Genomic DNA, 24075 nt, shown 5'->3' with positions numbered 1-24075 from the left:
AGAAGTGTCTTAAAAATATCTAGTCAAATATTATTTACTGTCATTTTTTGTGCAGTATTTTGCTTGAATTTAAACGTACTCAGTGTTGCCAGATTGGGCGGTTTTGAATTTGATCGTGCCGGTAAAATATTATACAGGTGGGTTGACAAAACTTTGTTGAAACGTTAATTTTATATGCAACTTATTTAACAATTGTACTCCTAACAAGTGGGCTCCTATTCCATTCAGTTAGTAGTGACCAGTGCATAGAGCAAACTACCACCAGCAAAATGCCGGACCCCCCTTCAAATGCACATGCATCACACAGCACCTGCAGTTAAACTCAAAGCAGTTTATCATGACACTTTTATCGATCATTTTTATCCGCAATTGACAGCAAGAACAAACATAGAAGTATTGTCTGATTGAAATGCAGCACCTAATTATGTACAAAAGAATTTAAAACGTAGAATGGGATGAATTTATACCCCATATCGAAAGTCAAACACACTCTAATAGGTAGTGTAATCTACACAACGAGAAGTGCAGTGTGTGGGTGAAAGTGGGCAGTGCTTCCATGTGATCCGGTGTGGTTCTGTGACTGCTTGTGTTGGTAGCTGTATGGTAAAAAAAATAATGACAGTTAAAGTAACTATGTTAATTTCGATTTTAATATTTAAATTAAACATTAATCTAAAATTTTGGGCATTTTTTGCGCGTTTGGGCAGGTTTTGGACCACTTTTGGGCTATAAAAGTTGGCAATATCTGGAAACACTGAACGTACTATCTATTTCTAAAGATGTTCGGTCGCTAAAATATTGTTTTGATAAATATATCTGTTTAATAAATATGCTGTACATTCTCATACACATTTGTAATGGAAAAAAACAAGCCAAAACATCTATAAAAAATACAGCTCGTTCATTAATAATAGATTTTTTAGAGTAATAAATGGACCACTGGCTTTTTCTGATCAATGAATGAATGAATGAATGAATGTATTTTTTTTTCCTGTTACATATTCAGAAATGCACAACTACATGAATGATTATCTTTTTTTGGAAATGCAATCCCGCTGCTTGTGTCTTTTTAATCTGCCTCCCATGGTCAATCACTGCAGCAGTGTCTTCCTTTGTCCTATAGCACATCCACACTAACCCTGCATGTTAGATATGAGAAAAAAAACAATGATTGAGATGAGCAGAGATGCTAAATAATATGAAACATCTTATGCAATAGGGAAAAAAATGTACTTTGAGAAGAATGCATTGTCTAAAGTGGGCTATTTCAGTCGGTCCAATCTTAATACGACGCTATAATGGTGGACAACAGTGTTGATGCCAATCAAATTAGAGCTAATGGCCGGTTTACTTGCAGAGAAGAAGCCCTGATGGCCTTTCAGTGTAGATTGTTGATTGGGATAAATGACGTTTGAATGGATTGTGTTGCACATCTGGAGGTGAGCGCGAGTCTGTCATTAGACATTCTCCTCACATGCACCTCTCCCCCCTCATCTCATTTATGCCCTGCTGAAAGTGGGTCAGGGAATTTAAAGGGAAAGGCGCCCCTGTAAATTTCATGCATATACTTGTGTTTGTAATGCATTTGCACTGCATTTATTATACTGAATGGTGACTATTAATTAAAACAGTATAATCAGATGTAAAAAAAATCTGTGAGTAAATTTTGTGTTTTGATTTAAAGGCATGCATACCTGTGTTGCGTATTTGTAATGCATCAGTGTTGCATTGATCATATTGACTAGTTAAAGGTGACTATACACTTAATTAAACCAGTATACTTAGTTATTGAAATATATGGCTTAATATCTTGTTTTGATTTAAAGCCATTTCATGCATATACTTGTGTTTGTAATGCATCTGCGCTGTTTAAGCAGTTCTGCATGTGGTGGAGGAGAGTAACATTCATTTTGGATGAAACATACATAAGCAAACTTATAGTATCGATGAATGAAGGACAAAATACTATGAATAACAAATTGCAATGAAGTGAGTTTTATTTAGAAAAGCGTAGTGATAATATATATATATATATATATATATATATATATATATATATATATATATATATATATATATATATACATTTGAAGTCAGAATTATTAGCCCCCCTCAATTATTAGTCCCCTTGTTTATTTTTTTCCCTTTTTTCTGTTTCTAAACATAATAGTTTTAATAACTAATAACTGATTTATTTTATCTTTGCCATGATGACAGTAAATAATATTTGACTAGATATTTTTCAAGACACTTCTATACAGCTTAAAGTGACATTTAAAGGCTTAACTAGGTTAATTAGGTTAACTAGGCAGGTTAGGGTAATTAGGCAAGTTATTGTATAATGATGGTTTGTCAAAAAAAAAAAATAGATTAAAGGGGCTAAAAATTTTGACCTTAAAATGTTTATAAAAAAAATTCAACTGCTTTTATTTTAGATTTTATTATTTTTGATTATTTTATTTATTTTATTTCATACACATGGTGAAGAAAACGTATTGTGTAAAAATGTAAAAATCTATAACAGTATAGACAGTTGATAGATAATTCTGATATGGACCAGTTAATAAACAGTCCCTGTAAGAAAGCAGATTCAAATATTTAAAAAATGGGACATATTCAGTAATTAGATGCAAATTTCGGATGAACAGCCTGAAGCATGGATGTTTCTCACATAATCTACACAACAACAAAAACTTTATATTGTGTGTAATATGAAAAGATATGTTTGATAGTTGTAGTCAAAATTATTAGCATTTTTTTCTTTTTCAAATATTTCCCAAATGATGTTTAATAGAGCAAAGATTTTTTTAAAGTATTTTCTATAATATTTTTTCTTCTGGAGAAAGTCTTATTTGTTTTATTTTATTTTTATTTTTATTAAAACCATTTTAAGGTCAATATTATATATATTTTGTCTACAGAAAATATATAATATTGTCTACAGAACATAATTACCCTAACTAACCTAGTTAAGTCACTTTAAGCTGAATACTAGTCTCTTGGAAAATATCTAGTATAATATTATGTATTGTCAACATGGTAAAAACAAAATAAATCAGATATTAGAGATGAGTTATTAAAACTATTACCCTTAGAAATGTGTGGAAAAAATCTTCTCTTCGTTAAACAGAAATTGAGGAAAAAATATCAACCCAGGCTCATTTTGATTACGTACCGCTGTATACATTTCTGGAGAGCACCAAATGCATCTCAGGAGCTACGTCTTTTTGCAGTTTTTGTTGTCACGAAGGCTACTGTGTACTGTTTTTCAGATCTTAAATTTCTCTCGCGAGTGCCATTCGCCCCTGCTGTTCTCACGTAAATACACCAGAGGCCGCTGTAGACTGACTGACTGACCGACCGACTGACCCATCCCCAACCACCCCATTCCCTTTACCCAACCGATAGTGTTTTCAAAAGCAATGCATAAAAAGAAAAGCCCTCGCTGCAGCCTGATTTTTACCACATTTTCAGATTTTACCACATTCTCACCCGGTTATTTATTTAGTTTATTTTATTTATTAGCTTTTGTTTTTGTCTTACCTGCTTTCTGGATCGTTCTTCACCCAGACTTGAATCCTGTCGTCACAGTCAACTTCGCTCTGCGTCTCAAATCCAACGACGTACACGACGAGCTACTGGACAAACTGGTAACAGCGGAATAGCTGTCCATACGGAGGTCAGCTGGTAAACACGAAAAGGAACAGCGTCATACCACCCTGTAGCCTTCGTTTTAAAGTCCAAATGCAGCCGGATTTTTCTCTGGCTACATAATTTGCAGTCGCCAGAAACGTAGGGCTACATTTTCAGAATGAGACTATGCTGAAAAATATACAGGGGGCTAATAATTCTGACTTCAGATGTGGTGTGCGTGAATTACAGTATACAACACTGAACAACATTTATTATAACAGTTCAGACATTTTGCCTTTATTATAAGTAGAACAGCACAAAAGACCACACTTTACATATATAATAAAAAACAAAAGAAATTCAAAACACCCAAAAACGCAGATATACAGTGAATAAAAAGTCGTGACTTTAATAGTTAAAGAGTAATACTTGTAATAATGTATAAAAAAGACAAATCATCGCTTTAAGAAAGCAATCCATAATGTTCCCATCATGCCAATAAAACATGCATAAATAAAGCTTTCGAACGCTCAAAATCTCTACATTTTAGAAACAAAATTAAATAAATGAGCCTAAACCCTGAATGGTCTTCTCAGAGAGAAGGGTCGAAGCATACTCAAACACACGCAAACCTTTTTAAAACCCACAATGGTAGTTAGATGCAGGCCGACAGAAACTCATAAAAATAGTAGATTCATCCAGAGCGAATCTCGAGTTATCCTTTCTCTCGGCCTGCAAAACACACTCTATATTGGGTTAAAGGTTTTAAACAGCACCATAGTTTTCCCCTGGATTCCTTGTTACACCACGTACACCATCAAACACAAATCTGACCCATGAGTATGACTTGAAGATTAAATGTTCTTTATAGTAAAACAGAATATACATGTATCAGTTTACACCCGTAGCACTTAATGCTAATATTCAGCCATTTTCTATTCTTTGGCAGGCTCAGTTTGAAACCGGATAAAAGCCTAACATATTAGGAGGTTTCAGTCATGGCTCGAGTCAAACTAGATACGTCGTCCAGCTATCGTTAGACACAGCATGTCTGTCGAGAAGATCTACCAACGCAACTTCACGGAAATGCATAGCTATTTTACTTTAGTGGCTAATTTGTATAAAGCTGTGGCACAAAAAAATTGTTTGAGAAATCGATTACGATATTTTCTAAATGCATCACTATTCTCTACTTAATTACTATTGAACTTAGTTTTTGACAGCAGATGGCTGAATTTTAACAGCAGATGGCATTTTTGGCTTTTTTTAACAGTTGATGGCGCTCTAGGCTAGTTTTTAACTGTGCTTTAGGCTCGTTTTTAACAGTAGATGGCGCTCTAGGCTAGTTTTTAACAGTTGATGGCGCTCTAACCTAGTTTTTGACTCCGCTCTAGGCTAGTTTAACAGTAGATGGCGCTCTAGGCTAGTTTTTAACTGCGCTCTAGACTAGTTTTTAACAGTAGATGGTGCTCTAACCTAGTTTTTAACTGCACTCTAGGCTAGTTTAACAGTAGACTGCGCTCTAGGATAGTTTTTAGCAGTAGAAGGGGCTCTAGATTAGTTTTAAACAGTAGATGGCGCTCTAACCTAGGTTTTAACTGCGCTCTAGGCTAGTTTAACAGTAGACTGCGCTCTAGGATAGTTTTTAGCAGTAGATGGCGCTCTAGATTAGTTTTAAACAGTAGATGGCGCTCTAACCTAGGTTTTAACTGCGCTCTAGGCTAGTTTAACAGTAGATGGCGCTTTAGGCTAGTTTTTAACTGCACTCTAGACTAGTTTTTAACAGTAGACTGCGCCCTATGATAGTTTTTAGCAGTAGATGGTGCTCTAGATTAGTTTTTATCAGTAGACTGCGCTCAAGGCTAGTTCTTAACAGTAGATGGCACTCTAGACTAGTTTTTAACTGCGCTCTAAGCTAGTTTTCAACAGTAGATGGCGCTCTATCCCAGTTTTTAACTGTGCTCTAGGCTAGTTTAACAGTAGATTGTACTCTAGGCTAGTTTTTAACTACGCTCTAGGCTAGTTTAACAGTAGATGGCGTGCTAGGCTAGTTTTAACTGCGCTCTAGGCTAGTTTTTAACAGTAGACTGGGCTCTATGATAGTTTTCAGCAGTAGATGGCGCTCTAGACTAGTTTTTAACAGTAGACTGCGCTCAAGGCTAGTTCTTAACAGTAGATGGCACTCTAGACTAGTTTTTAACTGCGCTCTAGGCTAGTTTTCAACAGTAGATGGTGCTCTAACCTAGTTTTTAACTGCGCTCTAGGCTAATTTAACAGTACATGGCGCTCTAGGCTAGTTTTAACTGCACTCTAGGCTAGTTTTAACAGTAGACTGCGCTCTAGGATAGTTTTTAGCAGTAGATGGCGCTCTAGATTAGTTTTTAACAGTAGAGTGCGCTCTAGGCTAGTTCTTAACATTAGATGGCACTCTAGACTAGTTTTTAACTGCGCTCTAGGTTAGTTTTTAACAGTAGATGGCGCTCTAACCTAATTTTTAACTGCGCTCTAGGCTAGTTTAACAGTAGATGGTGCTCTAGGCTAGTTTTTAATTGCGCTCTTGGCTAGTTTTTAACAGTAGACTGCATTCTAGGATAGTTTTCAGCAGTAGATGGCGCTCTAAACAAATTTTTTACAGTAGACCACGCTCTAGGCTAGATTTTAACAGTAAATGGCGCTGTATGGCGCTAAATGATGCAGACTCTGCTCTAGGTCTTTTTTTCTCAGAAGATGGCGTTCAACCGAATCATGTAAGTTGTCTTTTTATGTCATGGGATTCATGTAAACACTGCTCACTATGAACGCTCTTGTAATTCGCTTAAACCTTTACTAACTTTATTCGTGATTATTTTAGGTTCAAGTGGTAGAATTGAACGCAAAGCCATATTGATGGGAGAAACTAAGCCATTTCACTGTTTGGAAGCTTTCAAAACACAACATACTAGATATTAGACAACATATTGCGAACTTTAAATTGACAGTACAAATGACAAATGCACTTATCGTATTATAATATGTCATTAAATATCTGCATATTGTCCATTTCTTTATACATTTCCAATGCTTATCTATTGTTTGTTCCATGGTGGGCTCTGCTAAACAGGCCAACAAGAGACTATTAACTAGTATTATTCTTTTTCATTTTATGAATGCCTCACTAAAACATCCACCAACTAGTAAAACTGATTCGAGATCAAGTAAAACCAATGAAACCTGTTCAGTCATTGGCCACTGGGGGCGATCTGAGGGATCCTGCATGATTGATGTTGATTTTATATTATTATTATGATTTGATGGTATTACACATATCCACTGGCCACCCTATTGGAGAACCATCATATTTTCTAAACGTTTCGATAGTTATAATGTAACGAAACCATGTTTAATCAATTTTATTTTTATTTGCTGTCCAAACCACTGATTCAAACCAAAAAAATAAAATTTCTTAAAGGTTTAAAGCTTCATAGGGCAGTTCTACTAAAGCAGCCGTTACTATCAAACAGAGTATGGCTGTTCGTCAAGCACACACAGAGTATGGCTGTTCGTCAAGCACACAGCGCCATCTGCTGTTAAAAACTTAACTCAGAAAAGAAAGAAGAGCAATGCATTTGGAAAATCACAGAATCCATTTCTCATTTTTTTGGCCATGGCTCTAAATTTATATCTAATCAATACATTTTAGTATGATTTGATCATGCCCCAAGCTTTTGGGCATGTCTTTTTTTTTGAAAAATGTTAGTATTTTAGTAATATTGTTTTCCGAATTTTCCCTATATATGCGCCAAACAGTTATGCTTTTCTGTGAAATTGCACTTGATCCACGGTCATGCAGCCCTTTGTTATCTTTTAAAAGCATTCATATCTCAGGCTATGTTCAGAATAGCATACTGGAATACTACGCTTAAATGCTAATTCAGAAGTATACAACATGTATGCTACATTGCATTTGCCAAAATATGCAATTCAGAAAACTATAATCCACAATTGAATGCACTCAACCCTCTATAATATAAAGTTCAGTGTATACTTGAACAGTCACTAGTGTTTAATTCTCAATATAGCCTTATTCCTTGACTTTCTGGCAATACATCCCAAAATCACTCTCAACTTTTAATGTATTTTTAATCACATCCACTTTATGAAAGTAGTTATTTTCACCAGAACGGTTAACCATTCTTGAAAGTTTTACTAAAAACAGGTAGTGATATGTAGTGTGATCAGTTATATGACTTAAAAGTAGGTTATGATCATAAGTATTACGCCATGCTTCAAATTGATGAATTTAACAGGACAGCTGCTAATGAATATTGACCATCACTGCTGATCCAGAATCAGATGTGGAAAAAAATCTAAAGAAAAAAAACAATATCAGCCTCCCAAGAAAAAAAACAGACTTTAACTAAAAATAAATATGTAAATCATACTTATTAAAACAGCTTGTGGTTTCATAAAAATAGCTGTAATACTGCACCAAACAGTGTAATGATTGGGCCTGTATAGCCCTGAGTGTGCCGGGTTAACTTTTGCACTCTTGGATTTATTGTGGGATCATTGGGAAACGGATCGCTCTGTTTAGATGTTGCATTGTGGGATATGAGTCCTTGGAAATTGAACTCTGGTATTATTGATTCCTGGCCTGAAATGAATCCTGGGATATGGATGAGGTTGGCTGTAGGCTGAGTGATGGATTGTGGGACATGGAGTCCAGGTAGCTGGATTGTCGCTGGCATTTGTGAGCACTTAGAAGCTTTTCTTTTGCGGGGCGCTGAGTTTTCTCATTCCTCTTATCCTGCCGAGCAGCTCACGCACAAAGTCCTGGAGAAAAAGAGAGAGAGAAAAAAATCGGAATTATAATCTGAATGGGTATACATTGTGTATGTATGTTATGTTATGTTATTTATTTATTTATTTATTTATTTATTTATTTATTATATGCTCTTTTATAAATTTATTTTATGTTCTTGTTTATTTATTTATTTTTCTTTTGTTTATTTTTTTTTGATATTTTATGCTCTTTTGTTTGTTTATTTTTTATTTCTATTATGTACTTTTGTTTGTTCATTCATTTGTTTGTTTATTTATTTATTTATTATATGCCCTTTTGTTTATTTATTTATTTTATGCACGTTTGTTAATTTATTTTATGCTCATTTATTTATTTATTTCTCTTTTGTTTATTTTATGCTCTTCTGTTTGTTTGTTTATTTATTTTGTGTACTTTTGTTTGTTCGTTAATTTGTTTATGTATTTATTTTAATTTATTAATTAATAATATATTTATTTATTGTATGCTCTTTTATTTATTTATTTATTTATTTATTTATTCATTTATTTATTATATGCTCATTTATTTATTTATCATATGCTCTTTTGTTTTTTTATTTATTTTATGCACATTTATTAATTTATTTTATGCTCATTTATTAATTTATTTCTCCTTTTTTGTGCATTTTATGCTCTTCTGTTTGTTTTTTTGTTTGTATGCTCTTTTGTTTGTTTATTTCTATATTTATTTATGTACTTTTTGTTCGTTCCTTTTTATTGTATGCTCTTATTTATTTATTTTATGCTCTTTTGTTTATTTATTTATAATATGCTTTTTAAATTATTTATTTATTATATGCTCTTATTTATTTATTTATTTATTTATTTATTTATTATATGCTCTTTTATTTATTGATTTCTCCTTTGTTAATTTTATGCTCTTCTGTCTGTTTGTTTGTTTGTTTGATTGTTTATTTTATGCTCTTTTGTTAGTTTGTTTATGTTATGCTTTTTTGTTTATTTCTTTATTTATTTTATGTACTTGTTCGTTCATTCATTTGTTTATTTATGTATTTATTTATTTTTTATTATATGCTCTTGTTTATTTTTTATGCTCTTGTTTGTTTGTTTCTTATTTTATTTTATGTACTTTTGTTTGTTGGTTCATTTGTTTATTTATGTATTTGTTTATTACAGGCTCTTTTACTTAATTTTTTATTTATTTATTATATTCTCTTTTATTTATTTATTTATTTATTTATTTAATGCTCTTTTATTTATTTATTTTATGCTCTATAAATTTATTTTATGTTCTTGTTTATTTATTTATTTCTCTTTTGTTTATTTGTTTATATATTTTATGTTCTTATTTGTTTATTTTTTATTTATTTATTATATTCTCTTTTATTTATTTATTTATTTATTTGTTTATTTATTTATTTTATGCTCTTTTGTTTATTTATTTATTTTATGCTCTTTTATACATTTATTTTATGTTCTTTTTTATTTATTTATTTTTCTTTTGTTTATTTGTTTATATATTTTATGCTCTTTTGTTTGTTTATTTCTTCATTTATTTTATGTACTTTTGTTTGTTTGTTCCTTTTTATATTTATGTATTTATTTATTATATGCTCTTTTGTTTATTTATTTTTTATATGCTCTTGTTTATTTACTTATTACTCTTTTGTTTATTTCTTTATTTATTTCATGTTAATTCAGTCGTTTATTTATTTCATAAAGCCGTCAAAATGGACAGCATTCAAAACATTTACAATGTCAGCTTTACAATGTCGTCCACCATGTTAGCTAAATTGGTCACATGACTGTCACAATAATCTGATAATCACAATAATCATCTGTCATAATAATCATCTGTCCACATGACTAAAATGCGGCATCATTTTCTAAAGCCTCAGTTTTCACAGTCCACACTGCAACACAAAAACAGCATTTTCAAAATGATACATTTTCGTTTCTTAAAAATGTCGTTGCAGTGTGGATGGAAGGCCAAAACAGAGAGAAAAAACATGTGTTTTTAAACGAAAACGTATTAGTGTGGACATGGCGGATGTAGTAAATCTATTTATGTAGTAAAATCTTTCATTCTTTTGTAGACATTTTTCTCTGCATTACTCAGTCACTGTCTCTATAAATGTAAAGCCTGTGGCTGTAGGTCATTGAAACTGTGTGGTTGATTTTCACTGTGGTGAGACACACACTGTATATGACCTCTTCTTTTTAATTAACATTAGAGAGGGCTGTCTGTGCGTTTCTGTGCTTTTCATTTAACACTGGATAACTTGAGTGTCTGTATATGTGCAATTATTTAATGTAATGTAATGCAATATAATATAATGTAATGTAATATAAAATTGTATAATATGTCATATAATGCAATGTAAAAATATAATATAATATAATATAATATAATATAATTTAGTATAATATAATAATGTAATGTAATAATATAATAAAATATAATATAATATAATATATTATAACATAATATTATATAATAATGTAATGCAATGTAATATGATATAATAATGTAATGTAATTTAATAATATAATATAATATAATATAATATAATATAATATAATATAATATAATATAATATAATATAATATAATATAATATAATTTAGTATAATATAATAATGTAATGTAATATGATAATATAATATAATATAATATAATAATGTAATGCAATGTAATATGATATAATAATATAATGTAATGTAATTTAATAATATAATATAATATAATATAATATAATATAATGTAATGTAATATAATATAACATAACATAATATAATATAATATAATATAATATAATATAATATAATATAATAATGTAATGTAATATGATAATATAATATAATATAATATAATAATGTAATGCAATGTAATATGATATAATAATATAATGTAATGTAATTTAATAATATAATATAATATAATGTAATGTAATATAACATAACATAACATAACATAATATAATATAATATAATATAATATAATATAATATAATATAATATAATATAATATAATATAATATAATTTAGTATAATATAATAATGTAATGTAATAATATAATATAATATAATATAATATAATATAACATAATATTATATAATAATGTAATGCAATGTAATATGATATAATAATATAATGTAATGTAATATAATGTAATGTAATATAATATAACATAACATAATATAATATAATATAATATAATGTAATGTAATATAATATAACATAACATAATATAATATAATATAATATAATATAATATAATATAATATAATATAATATAATAATGTAATGCAATGTAATATGATATAATAATATAATGTAATGTAATTTAATAATATAATGTAATGTAATATAATATAACATAACATACATAACATAATATAATATAATATAATATAATATAATATAATATAATATAATATAATATAATATAATATAATATAATATAATATAATATAATTTAGTATAATATAATAATGTAATGTAATGTAATAATATAATATAATATAATATAATATAATATAACATAATATTATATAATAATGTAATGCAATGTAATATGATATAATAATGTAATGTAATGTAATAATATAATATAATATAATATAATATAATATAATATAATATAATATAATATAATATAATATAATATAATATAATATAATATAATATAATTTAGTATAATATAATAATGTAATGTAATAATATAATATAATATAATATAATATAATATAATATAATATAATATAATATAATATAATATAATATAATAATGTAATGTAATATGATAATATAATATATATAATATAATAATGTAATGCAATGTAATATGATATAATAATATAATGTAATGTAATTTAATAATATAATATAATATAATGTAATGTAATATAATATACATAACATAACATAATTATATAATAATATAATATAATATAATATAATATAATATAATATAATATAATATAATATAATTTAGTATAATATAATAATGTAATGTAATAATATAATATAATATAATATAATATAATATAACATAATATTATATAATAATGTAATGCAATGTAATATGATATAATAATATAATGTAATGTAATTTAATAATATAATATAATATAATATAATGTAATGTAATATAATATAACATAATATAATATAATATAATATAATATAATATAATATAATATAATATAATATAATATAATATAATATAATATAATATAATATAATATAATAATGTAATGTAATATGATAATATAATATAATATAATATAATAATGTAATGCAATGTAATATGATATAATAATATAATGTAATGTAATTTAATAATATAATATAATGTAATGTAATATAATATAACATAACATAACATAACATAATATAATATAATATAATATAATATAATATAATATAATATAATATAATATAATATAATTTAGTATAATATAATAATGTAATGTAATAATATAATATAATATAATATAATATAATATAATATAATATAACATAATATTATATAATAATGTAATGCAATGTAATATGATATAATAATGTAATGTAATGTAATAATATAATATAATATAATATAATATAATATAATATAATATAATATAATATAATATAATATAATATAATATAATTTAGTATAATATAATAATGTAATGTAATAATATAATATAATATAATATAATATAATATAATATAATATAACATAATATTATATAATAATGTAATGCAATGTAATATGATATAATAATGTAATGTAATGTAATAATATAATATAATATAATATAATATAATATAATATAATATAATATAATATAATATAATTTAGTATAATATAATAATGTAATGTAATAATATAATATAATATAATATAATATAACATAATATTATATAATAATGTAATGCAATGTAATATGATATAATAATATAATGTAATGTAATTTATTAATATAATATAATGTAATGTAATATAATATAACATAACATAATATAATATAATATAATATAATATAATATAATATAATATAATATAATATAATATAATTTATTATAATATAATAATGTAATGTAATAATATAATATAATATAATAATGTAATGCAATGTAATATGATATTATAATATAATATAATGTAATGTAATTTAATATAATAATATAATATTATATAATATATAATATAATATAATATAATTTAATGATATATTTATATAAAATAATATAATAATAATAACAAAAAAACAATATAATATAATAAAGCTTTACTGCATTTTGATCAAATAACTGCAGCCTTGGTCAACATAAGTAGCATCTTATTTATACATACATATGTGTTTAATATATTTCCTTTATCATATTTGAATAAATTATGTTCACGTTAATATGAACTGTAATGTTAAGAATTTTTAACACTAATAAATATTTTAATATGATTATATGAAATCTATGGAGTTAATTATATAACATAGTTCATTAATATAATTATATAAGAAAAAGTACAGAAATATTACATAAACAGATAAGAGAATTATGTCTCAAGCCATGTTTTCTTTTACATTACAGGAATCTATCTTTGTGTGGGTCAGTGGGTTACTGTGTCTGTCTGCTGTAGCTCTTATGCATTCGGATTTTTATGGTGTTGGATGGATCCTTTGAGCACTTGTGTTTTCAGGTCAGTGAGCTCATATGAAATCCACTAGTATGTCCTGAAGCTGTGCGTGTGTGTGCATGTGTGTGTGTGCGCATGTGTGCGTGCGTGTATGCATGTGTGTGTGCATGTGTGTGTGTGTGTGGCCCGGAGTGACTGGTACAGGATGGATTGAGATACAACAAATACAGATGGCAGCACATCTAAATCAGAAATAAGAATCAGTGAGTTGTGTGGAATCTGTGGCTCTGTTTGAGATCGTTGCTTGCTGGGCAGCTTTAATGAAGCCTAATAGGACACACTGCTTCCTCTCTTATGCATCAGGCACTTAGTCAGAAACACTTCCATGTTTCTGTTTGTCCAGATAGCTCTTTTTCATTTTTAAATTTGTACTTTTGTCTACAGCCACATACTATAAATCGAAAGTCTTTAAATATTTCATATTTGCTTTTATTTTCATTTGCATAACTTCTAGTTCTCCATAATTTAGATTCTTGTGTTGTTATTGTTAGTATTGTTTTTATTTTTGTATGTTATCTTAAGGTTACAAGTGGTTGTGTAAGCGTTTCACTGCATATCAGACTGTGTTATGACTGTAAAAAATGGAATTTGAAGTTTAATCAAAATGAAATCTCACAATTTACTGATATGAAAAACTCCCGGAGCAACAGTTATTCATGTGAAGCACATATGCTGTTTGTGAACATCACACATTATCTAGAAAAATATCTAGAAATCTAGAATATCTAAAAAAAAAACACAGGTACACAGTATATATATATATCTGTTTTTTATTTGGTTTCTATAATAGCTGCACTACAAGTTTAAACTCTTATGGCCCATTTCCACTGAGTGGTACAGTATGGTACGATTCAGTTCGGTATGCTTTTATGGCCATTTCCACTGTTAAAAGGTACCTAAAATCGAACCTTACCGTACCACTTTTTGGGTACCCTTTGCAAAGGGTACCTAGCATGGTAAAAGGGTACAAAAAGGCGGAGCTAGACACGCAGCTGAACGCTATTGATTTACAGAGATACCTCACTTGCTTGTGCAACAAGCCAAAATGAAAACAAAGGAACCGCCATGTTTTATATACAGAGCTGAGACATTACATACATACATTACATTTAATATATACATATAATAGCGAGCATTGGTCAACCTAAGCTCAAACAAACCCTGTCATCGTCTATATTTGATATAACAAACTTCTTGAGCTGATGATAATAACGTGCACATGATTATTGAAGTGCTTCTGACATCTGATCCTGTCAGAGACGAACATTTATTTTGTAAACTCAAATTCGAAAGTGTACCTTTTAGGTTCTGTGTGGTCTAGGTTGCTATAAATAATGTTGGTGGTTCCTGCACATGTCAGTAATCATAGGAAAAAAGAAAAATGTCTCTCATAATCTATCAAAAGTTATTCTATTACAACTGATGAGAGAACGGAACCACTTATGGGGTTCTTGGGCCAGTACGGACCTTTAATTTAAAGAATCCAGAAGTAAATGACATCATGGACACGAAACCGGGTACGCAGACAGAGTTTAGGAGGTTAAAACAATTACGTTTTATTCTGTATAGTTTAGCAGAGTCTCTCATACTCAGACAAGGCTACACCATAAAAAATATCCGTTATTTAGCAGTTTTTCATATTTTGTTATTCTTTTTTTATTTTATTTTTCCCTGTTTATTTCTGCTTTTGAATTGCATTATGAGATCTTGATCTTTCTCACAACAATTTTAAACATTGAAAAGTTCAGAAAAGGGACTATTAAAGATTTTTAATAGTTTAAAGTGATATATTGTCTGGGTTGGTGTTGTATATTACGCTACAAAAACCTTGTAATAAGCTGTCAGTGTATTTTCTGTTATTTTACAGACTCATTTTTCTACATAAAACAAGCAATCGTCTTCAAGGCATTGTTAATTTGTATTAAAAAATTTGGGGAGTTCCCCTGCGAAGTATTGCATCCTATTACGAACAGCAGGTGTTGAGGATGGCACATATAATAGGAGATAGCACACACCCCTTAAACTAATATTTTGAGTGGATGCTCTTTGGAGCGACGTCTAATGACTCATTCACACTAGCAGCGACTATGTCCTGTGGAAAAAGTCATTGACAGGTGTAACTTCTCTTTATTTATTTATGATTTGTTTATGGGTAAAACTAAGACCATGCGGGTCAGGTAGTTGAAATGGTAGGCTACAAATAATTAATTTGTTATTAATTATAAATAATTAATTCACCACGGCCTACGATGATGATGCCATCGTCCATCGTGATGTTTCACATTAGTCATCACCAGGGGCGTCGCTAGACCCAATTTACTGGGGCACGTGCCCCAGTAAAAATCGCCAGTGCCCCAGTAAATGCTTTGAGATACGATTTACTTCATATGCAAGTGTATTTATTAAGAGTGGTAATCCCAGAATAAAGGCGTTATTCTCTATGTCCAACCGAACCAACGCTGGTGAAAGCAATGTGTTTAATCAAGAAGCAAGAGAACCCGCGCGCCTCTCGCACGCGCAGCTGTTCTCCTGGTCCGAGTCCCGGTATTTAACATGCACACCAAAAATCTTGCTGCTCACGCGCCGCTCATGCGTTGTAAAACCAGCGTAACAGCCTATTTTTGTTTTGCAAGTCGACAAAACTAAAGTTTAAACAATATGACGGTGATCTTACTAAGCATTCCTCCTGATAGATTTTTAGTATGAAGCAAAAAGGAGCGATGATGAGTCAGGGAGGTAAGACTTAATACACCTAATTCTCTGCCATGTGTCAAGTCTAAGACAACAAATAATTCTATAAAACATATTTTTTGCATTCTATTGAATTGTCTATAGGATTTCAATCAAATGAAATTAATATTCTTGCAAAAGATTTCTTAAATAATCTTAGCATATCACTCCAGTTGTGTCTTAACACTGTTTTCTAGTTACATTTAAGATTATTTGGAATATTAATTGTATAATAACAATAATACTTTTATTTATAATAAATATTTGTTTTGTATATATAATTTTTTATATTATTTATTTTTATTTATTATTATTTTATTTTTTATTTTTTTTTTGAAGGGGGTGGGGGGAAAGGGGGTGTGTGCCCCAGTAGAGCTTTATGTCTAGCCACGCTCCTGGTCATCGCCCAACCCTAATTTGCATGAAGTTGAAGGATTCTCAACTTTGTCATGTCACTCGACAGGCCCACCTGGTCGCCAACGGTCGCTGTCGCTCATATAGACTAATGTCGCCGGAAGTCGCTTTCTCTCTGTTAAAATGAATGGTCACTTGACGCTTTGCTGCTGCAAGTTGCTCATTGTGTGAATGGGGCATAAGGACAATAAAATGTTCCACAAATTGTTATAAATTTACGGTTGTGCCTGGAGCAATTTGGTTACGTAATGAATGCAGTTACAGTAATCAATGGGTTATTATTATTTATTGTTCTTAACCTTTTTTTATAAATTATTATTATCATTTCATTTTTATTATTATTTTTTCTTCAGTTTGTGTCCTAGATGTTAAGTGTTGGTGTTTATTGTGTTAAGTGTGACATTCTTGTTAAATGTGAAGCACCACCATGTCAGAATGAATTGCCCCAAGGGGATTAATAAAGCTTTAAACTTATACAATCATTATTATTACATTATATTATTTCAAACTACTGAAATGTCAATAAAAGTTATTTTGTTAAACTGTAGAGTTGAATTTTCAACATCAGAAGTCGACAGAGCAGAGATCAACATCCCATAATGCAATTTACAACTGCAAATAAACAGAAAACACTTAAAATACTGAGGCTGTGAATTAACAGATATTTTATTTTACAGTGTTTGATCAAAATACAGTCAAAATAAGACTATAGTCAAATATTATCACAACTTAAACTCTTATTGTTGTTTGTTTTAATGTAAATAAATTCTGTATTGCAGAGCTTCTGCATCAGAAATCAGTCAGATATGTTAATGAATATGAAAATACAAGGAAATATAATGCAGCTTTAAACCTTTATAGTTTTGGTTTCATAACAGAGCTGTATGACTTTGGCCTATATTTGAAATTGACTTACATCAGTAGGCTTGTAGCAGTCTGACAGCGATTCCTGAGGGACAGAAATAGAGAGATATGATATCAACCATCTGAGACACATACCAACAGAAACATAAGCATATTCAGACTTAAAGTTAACAAATATGTATTGAATGTAAATTTTTGTCTAGGGCATTGCGAGCATTTTGGTTTCCTCTGCATTGCGTTACTGAGTTTATTTCAATCCCCATGTCATTAAACCTGATATTCAGATAATAATGCTAGAAAGATGGCAGCTTCAACTCATTTTGAGAGTACATTTATGTAAGTAACATTTGGCAACGTGCTGTTGAATTATTACAAAATAATGCACACATGAGGTGGAGATATTGTCATGATTTTCGTATAATTCAATGGATGGGAATAGTTAAAAGATTCGACACCCCAGACGATCTTATTGGTCTCTATGCACTCTATGAGTTTTAAAGCCAACGATAAACTTCCGCTGAAAGCTTAATGTGACTATTTTCAATTTCACCAGGTTGTTTTTACAGCATCGATGTTGTAATGTAATTACAATACATTCAGTTAAATAGACTTAAGCATTCATTTAGTTGTTCAAGCGTAAAAAGAGATGAAAGACCGTGCAACTGCTAGCACCGTCAGTAGCAACAGGCGCAGAAATTCCATTGAAAATACTGGGTACAGTACAAATCCGTAACCTGGTTAACGGCATGTTTCCTTAATATATACGGCGAATAACCGTAAATTGACTTGCCTATCTGTGTAACAAAAGATGTGCAGATGTTGGTTATTCAAAATACAGACATATTACCTATATAAATTAATAAAATACGGTAGTTTACCGTAAAAATTTGAAATGACTTTTAATGAATAATTACTTTTATTTTTAATGGTAAAGTACTGGCAACCACAGCTGCTGTTTTTTTACCGTAAATTTTACGGATTTATTTTTTACAGTGCACTTTAAAGATGCACACATCTAACGTTATAATGAAAGCATTTGATTTCTTTCCTAACTTTTTATGCTCATTTAGGACGAAATTAGTTGTGTTTGTGTCAGATGTGTCATATAGTTGTGTGTAGCTGTGTCAGACTTTCGCTCCGCTTCAAATCGCATGTATGGAATCCATTTGGGAAACAGCTTCTGTATATCACTATGGAGCGCGTCAGCTGACAGTCACGCAACGCTACATGACTGTTTTGAGGATTGAATGTGAAGGGGAGACGGCACCTGTAATGAAAAGGAAAGGGAATCCCGCCATGTTTATATTTATTTCAAAGTGTTGTCATGCCTAAACAAAGCGAAAGCACAGAACAGACTCACATTTAAGAGCAAGTGGCGGCCCCAGGTGGTTCGGCCATATGGGTAGCTTATAGGGAGGCTCGGCTCTTTAATGTTTATTTGCCACCCTTAAGAGAAAGACTGAAAATACAGGAGAAATACCTTTACGGGATGATAGCGGGATAGAACTGTAAAATACGGGAGAATACCGGTCAAAAACAGGAGGGTTGACAGGTATGAAACAGACCAGCTGACCTTCGCAGATTTTAAAATGCTCCAATGTCCCAGTTATTAGAAATGAGTTATTAAAGCTATTATGTTTAGAACAGAAACAGAAATTGGGGGGGGGAATATACCGGGTGGCTAATAATTCAGAAAGGCTAATAATTCTGACTTCGACTGTATATAGTAAAGATAGCATGCAGAAAGTAAAACATTCATTCTGTAACATGAAAATGTCTTCTCTTACTGCACATTTACCTGTAGTTTGACGGCTCTCTCGTCTTCACTGTTCACCTCCAGGAGATCATCGATGTCGATCTCCACCTCCGGCATTTCCTCTTCCTGTACAAACACAAATCAGGCCACATTAGTGAACTGAAAACATCCCACAGTAAGAAATCTTACAGTACATCAAAAAAGGCCTATTTTGTTGATTTTATGGAGTCTTTTTCTATTTTCATTTAATTTTTTTTATTCATTAGTAATTTAGTCAAATGTTTTATACAGTTTTACAAAAGCACCTGGATTTGTTTTATATATGACATGGAATTTGTTGGAAATCGGCTATTTTAATACAAATTAAACTGGTTAACGTTTTAGCAGTTTAGTACTATTTTATTTTTGTTTAGTCTATTTTGTTTGAAAAAAGTTACTTTGTTACAGTAGTTCAAAAGTGAAGTAAATGAAAATTAATTAGCTTTTCTATTTATTTATTTACATTTTTATTTACATTTTAAAAAATGGATTTAGGTTTTTTTGAGGGGTTATTTTTTAGCAATTATATTGTGCAATTTAACCAAAAAACTGCAATTATTTTAGATATGCAATGCTAATGATAAATGTTTTTTCTTAATTGTTAGCATTTTTTATATTTTCCATTTTAATAAAAAAAAAATTGTTAAAGTTTTAATAATTTAGTACAAGTTTGTTTTGTATTTTTGTGTTAACGTCTGGTTTTTAAAAATTATAGTTACAATGTTACTTTAGTTGAAAAGTCAATTAAAATATGAACTGTTTTATCTACATTTTTATTCAATTCAATTCAATTCAATTCACCTTTATTTGTATAGCGCTTATACAATGTAGATTGTGTCAAAGCAGCTTCACATAAAAGGTCACAGTAAATAGGAACAGTGTAGTTCAAGGAACAGTGTAGTTCAGTTTGTAGTGTTTAGGTTCAGTTCAGTTGAGCTCAGTTCAGTGTGGTTTAATAATCACTACTGAGAGTCCAAATATTGAAGGGCAAATCCAACGATGCGCAGCTCTACAGATCCCGAACCATGCAAGCCAGTGGCGACAGCGGAGAGGGAAAAAAAACTTGACTAATGGCGGAAGTGAAGAAAAAAAAAACCTTGAGAGAAACCATATTATCCAATTTTTATATTATTAATTTATATTATCCAAGAATGGATTTTGTGATTTTTAGTTAACTATAATAGTCAAAACACATACGATTGTGCAGATTAACAACATTTATTTTAGATATGCAATGCAATTATTATTACTTTTGTTTATTAATTTTCATCTTAATTACAATTTTGTTAAAGTTTTAGCATTTTATTACAATTTTATTTGGATGTTTTGCCTTTTTAGTTTTATTATCTATATAGGATTTAGAAAACGTTAGCTACTTTGTTACATTAAATAGTTAATAAGTGAAGTAAATGAAGATTGAGAGTTGATTATAACCTGATGGAATATGTTTGATTAATTAATTGATTAAATATATTTAATTAACTAATCTATTTATTTTTATTTATATCATCCAAACCCGAATTTAGTTTTTTTATTTGTTGTTTTTTTATATATAAAATACAATAGTAAAAAAATAATAAAGTGATAAAAACGGCAAACATGGGTGGCACGGTGGCTCAGTGGTTAGTACTGTCGCCTCACAGCAAGAAGGTCGCTGGTTCGAGACCCGGCTGCATCGGTTGGCATTTCTGTGTGGAGTTTGCATGTTCTCCCCATGTTGGCGTGGGTTTCCTCTGGGTGCTCCGGTTTCCCCCGCAAGTCTAAACACATGCGCTATAGAGGAATTGAATAAACTAAATTGGCTATAGTGTATGAGTGTGAATGAGTGTGTATGGGTGTTGCTGGAAGGGCATCTGCTGCGTAAAACATATGCTGGAATAGTTAGTGGTTCATTCTGCTGTGGCGACCCCTGATAAATAGAAGGGACTAAGGCAGAGGAATATTACTGAAACTGCAAACATCTGACACCAGGAAATGAATGAATGAAAGTGCAAACATCTGACACTTAAATGAAACCACCAGGAACTTTAAAAAAATCTAAAAAGCAATTAATAAATGTCCCCCATGGCTTCTGTTAATTAGTGGAGCAATTATTACACAGTGGATAAATGTGTTCTAGATTCAAATCAGCCTTTCGGAAAGACTTGATTTGTACGTTCATCAAGGACATTTATAAAGTAAGAACATCAGGAATGTCTACAGTCACAAGCTGAGTTTAATCTGCAGGGTCATTGAGCAGAGCAGATGATATCAGCTCTATAAATACGCTCCTCTTCAAAGGTGACAGCAAGAGAGAAGCACGTATTTTCCATGTAGCAATCGCTCACTGAGGCTCGTTTGGCTAATTAGACATGTGGAATAATACACATCATCCAAACACATAATTATTATGAATGATGTCTGTAATTCTGTGTGTGTGTGTGTGTGTGTGTGTGAGAGAGAGAGAGAGAGAGAGAGAGAGAGAGAGAGAGAGAGAGAGAGAGAGAGAGAGAGAGGAGTCAGTGTGTTCAGATAATTCTGCATTTGTTTGTCAGATCCAAGGACAAATCCAGGATTAAGTGTCCAGATTTAGTCCACTTCAGCAAATGTCCACAAAATGTTTGATTAAATGTTTGTTTTTTTTAGACATATTAAGGCTTTTTGTTACTTACTAACTAACTTACCAACTAACTAAATAAATAATAAATAAGTAAATAAATAAATAAATAAATAAATATAAGCAAATACATAACTAAATAAACAAATATCTAACTAACTAAAATAAGTAAATAAATAAACAAATAACTAAGTAAATAAAAAAAGAAAAAGCTAATAACTAAATAAACAAATATCTAACTAACTTACTAAAATCAATCAATCAAAAAATAAATAAATAGGCAAATAAATAACTAAATAAACAAACAAACAAGCAAATAACTAAGTAAATAAAGAACGAATTATGCAAATAAATAAACAAATATGTAACTAACGTGCTAAAATAAATAAACAAATAAATAAACAAACATCTAACTAAAATAAATAAATAAATAACTATCTAAATAAAGAAAGAAATAAGTAATTGAATAAACAGAAATATTTAACTAACTAAACTAGGTGAATAAAGAAACAAATAACAAAATAAATAAATGAAGAAAGAAACAAACAAATAGATAAATAAATAAACAAATGTCTAACTAACTAAAATAAATAAACAAACAAATAACTAAGTAAATAAAGAAAGAAATATGCAAATAAATAACAAAATAAACAAATATCTAAATAAACAAATATCTAAATAAATAATAAGTAAATGAAATGAAACGAAATAAAATATGCATAAAATAAACAATACACGAACACACACACACACACACACACACACACACACACACACACACACACACACACACACACACACTATTTCAAAAGTCTTGGTTAGTTTTTTTATTAGTTTTTTATTTTATTACTTCATTAACTTCCGCACCAGATGACAGAAACGTTTTAATATGAGCTATTCAAAAGCACAGATTACTGCTCGATAATAGGTTACATATTAAACCTCTTGAACATGATTAAAAGTACATACTGAGCCACAGTTCTAGCGTTCATTTTCAAACTGCTTGGTAGTTATTTTACCTTCAAAATCTGAGGTAAACTATCTGCTGCTGCTGCTATCAGTACGGCAATAAATGGCACATAAAATGGCCTTCAAACTCACATTAGTAGCATTTAACACTGAATAAAGCACATAATCAGTACCTGAGGTGATCTTTGTAATTGTGGTTTTTGCTGTTGTTCAGCTGCGACATCACAGAAATAGAAACTGTTATCAGGTGTCGCCACAGCGGAATGAACCACCAACTATTCCAGCATATGTTTTACTCAGTGGATGCCCTTCCAACTGCAATCCAACACTGGGAAACACCCATACACTCTCACATTCATACACACACTCATACGCTGTGGCCAATTTAGCTCATCCAATTCACCTATAGCGCATGTCTTTGGACTGTGGGGGAAAGCGGAGCACCCGGAGGAAACCCACGCCAACATGGGGAGAACATGCAAACTCCACACAGAAATGCCAACTGGTCCAGCTGGAACTCGAACCAGCGACCTTCTTGCTGTGAGGTGACAGTGCTAACCACTAAGCCACCGTGATGCCCACTCTGAGTTATATAAACCAGTT

General features: G+C 29.9%; 1 protein-coding gene across 2 annotated transcripts in view; it reads right to left on the bottom strand.

The window, feature by feature from the left end:
- Window positions 1-3919: 3919 nt before the first annotated feature.
- The window catches only part of ppp1r14c (protein phosphatase 1, regulatory (inhibitor) subunit 14C), a 42766-nt gene continuing 22610 nt past the window's right edge, over window positions 3920-24075 (bottom strand). Inside the window, exons 2-5 of one of the 2 annotated variants that reach the window (XR_008835871.1) lie at window positions 19911-19994; window positions 18165-18197; window positions 5110-8445; window positions 3920-5056 (exon numbers count right to left, since the gene is read on the bottom strand). Coding sequence is in view for 1 of the 2 variants with exons in the window: in XM_056449607.1 (XP_056305582.1) it covers window positions 8371-8445; window positions 18165-18197; window positions 19911-19994 (192 nt within the window). In the remaining variant the exon portion in view is untranslated. Of the gene's footprint in view, window positions 8446-18164; window positions 18198-19910; window positions 19995-24075 lie in introns of both variants that reach the window. The other variant, XM_056449607.1, reaches the window with a different exon arrangement.

This window comes from Danio aesculapii, chromosome 23 (genome assembly GCF_903798145.1).
Source record: "Danio aesculapii chromosome 23, fDanAes4.1, whole genome shotgun sequence".
In the NCBI taxonomy this organism is placed as follows: domain Eukaryota; kingdom Metazoa; phylum Chordata; class Actinopteri; order Cypriniformes; family Danionidae; genus Danio; species Danio aesculapii.
Note: the sequence above shows the minus strand (reverse complement) of the source record. Positions and strands in the feature narration are given on the sequence as shown.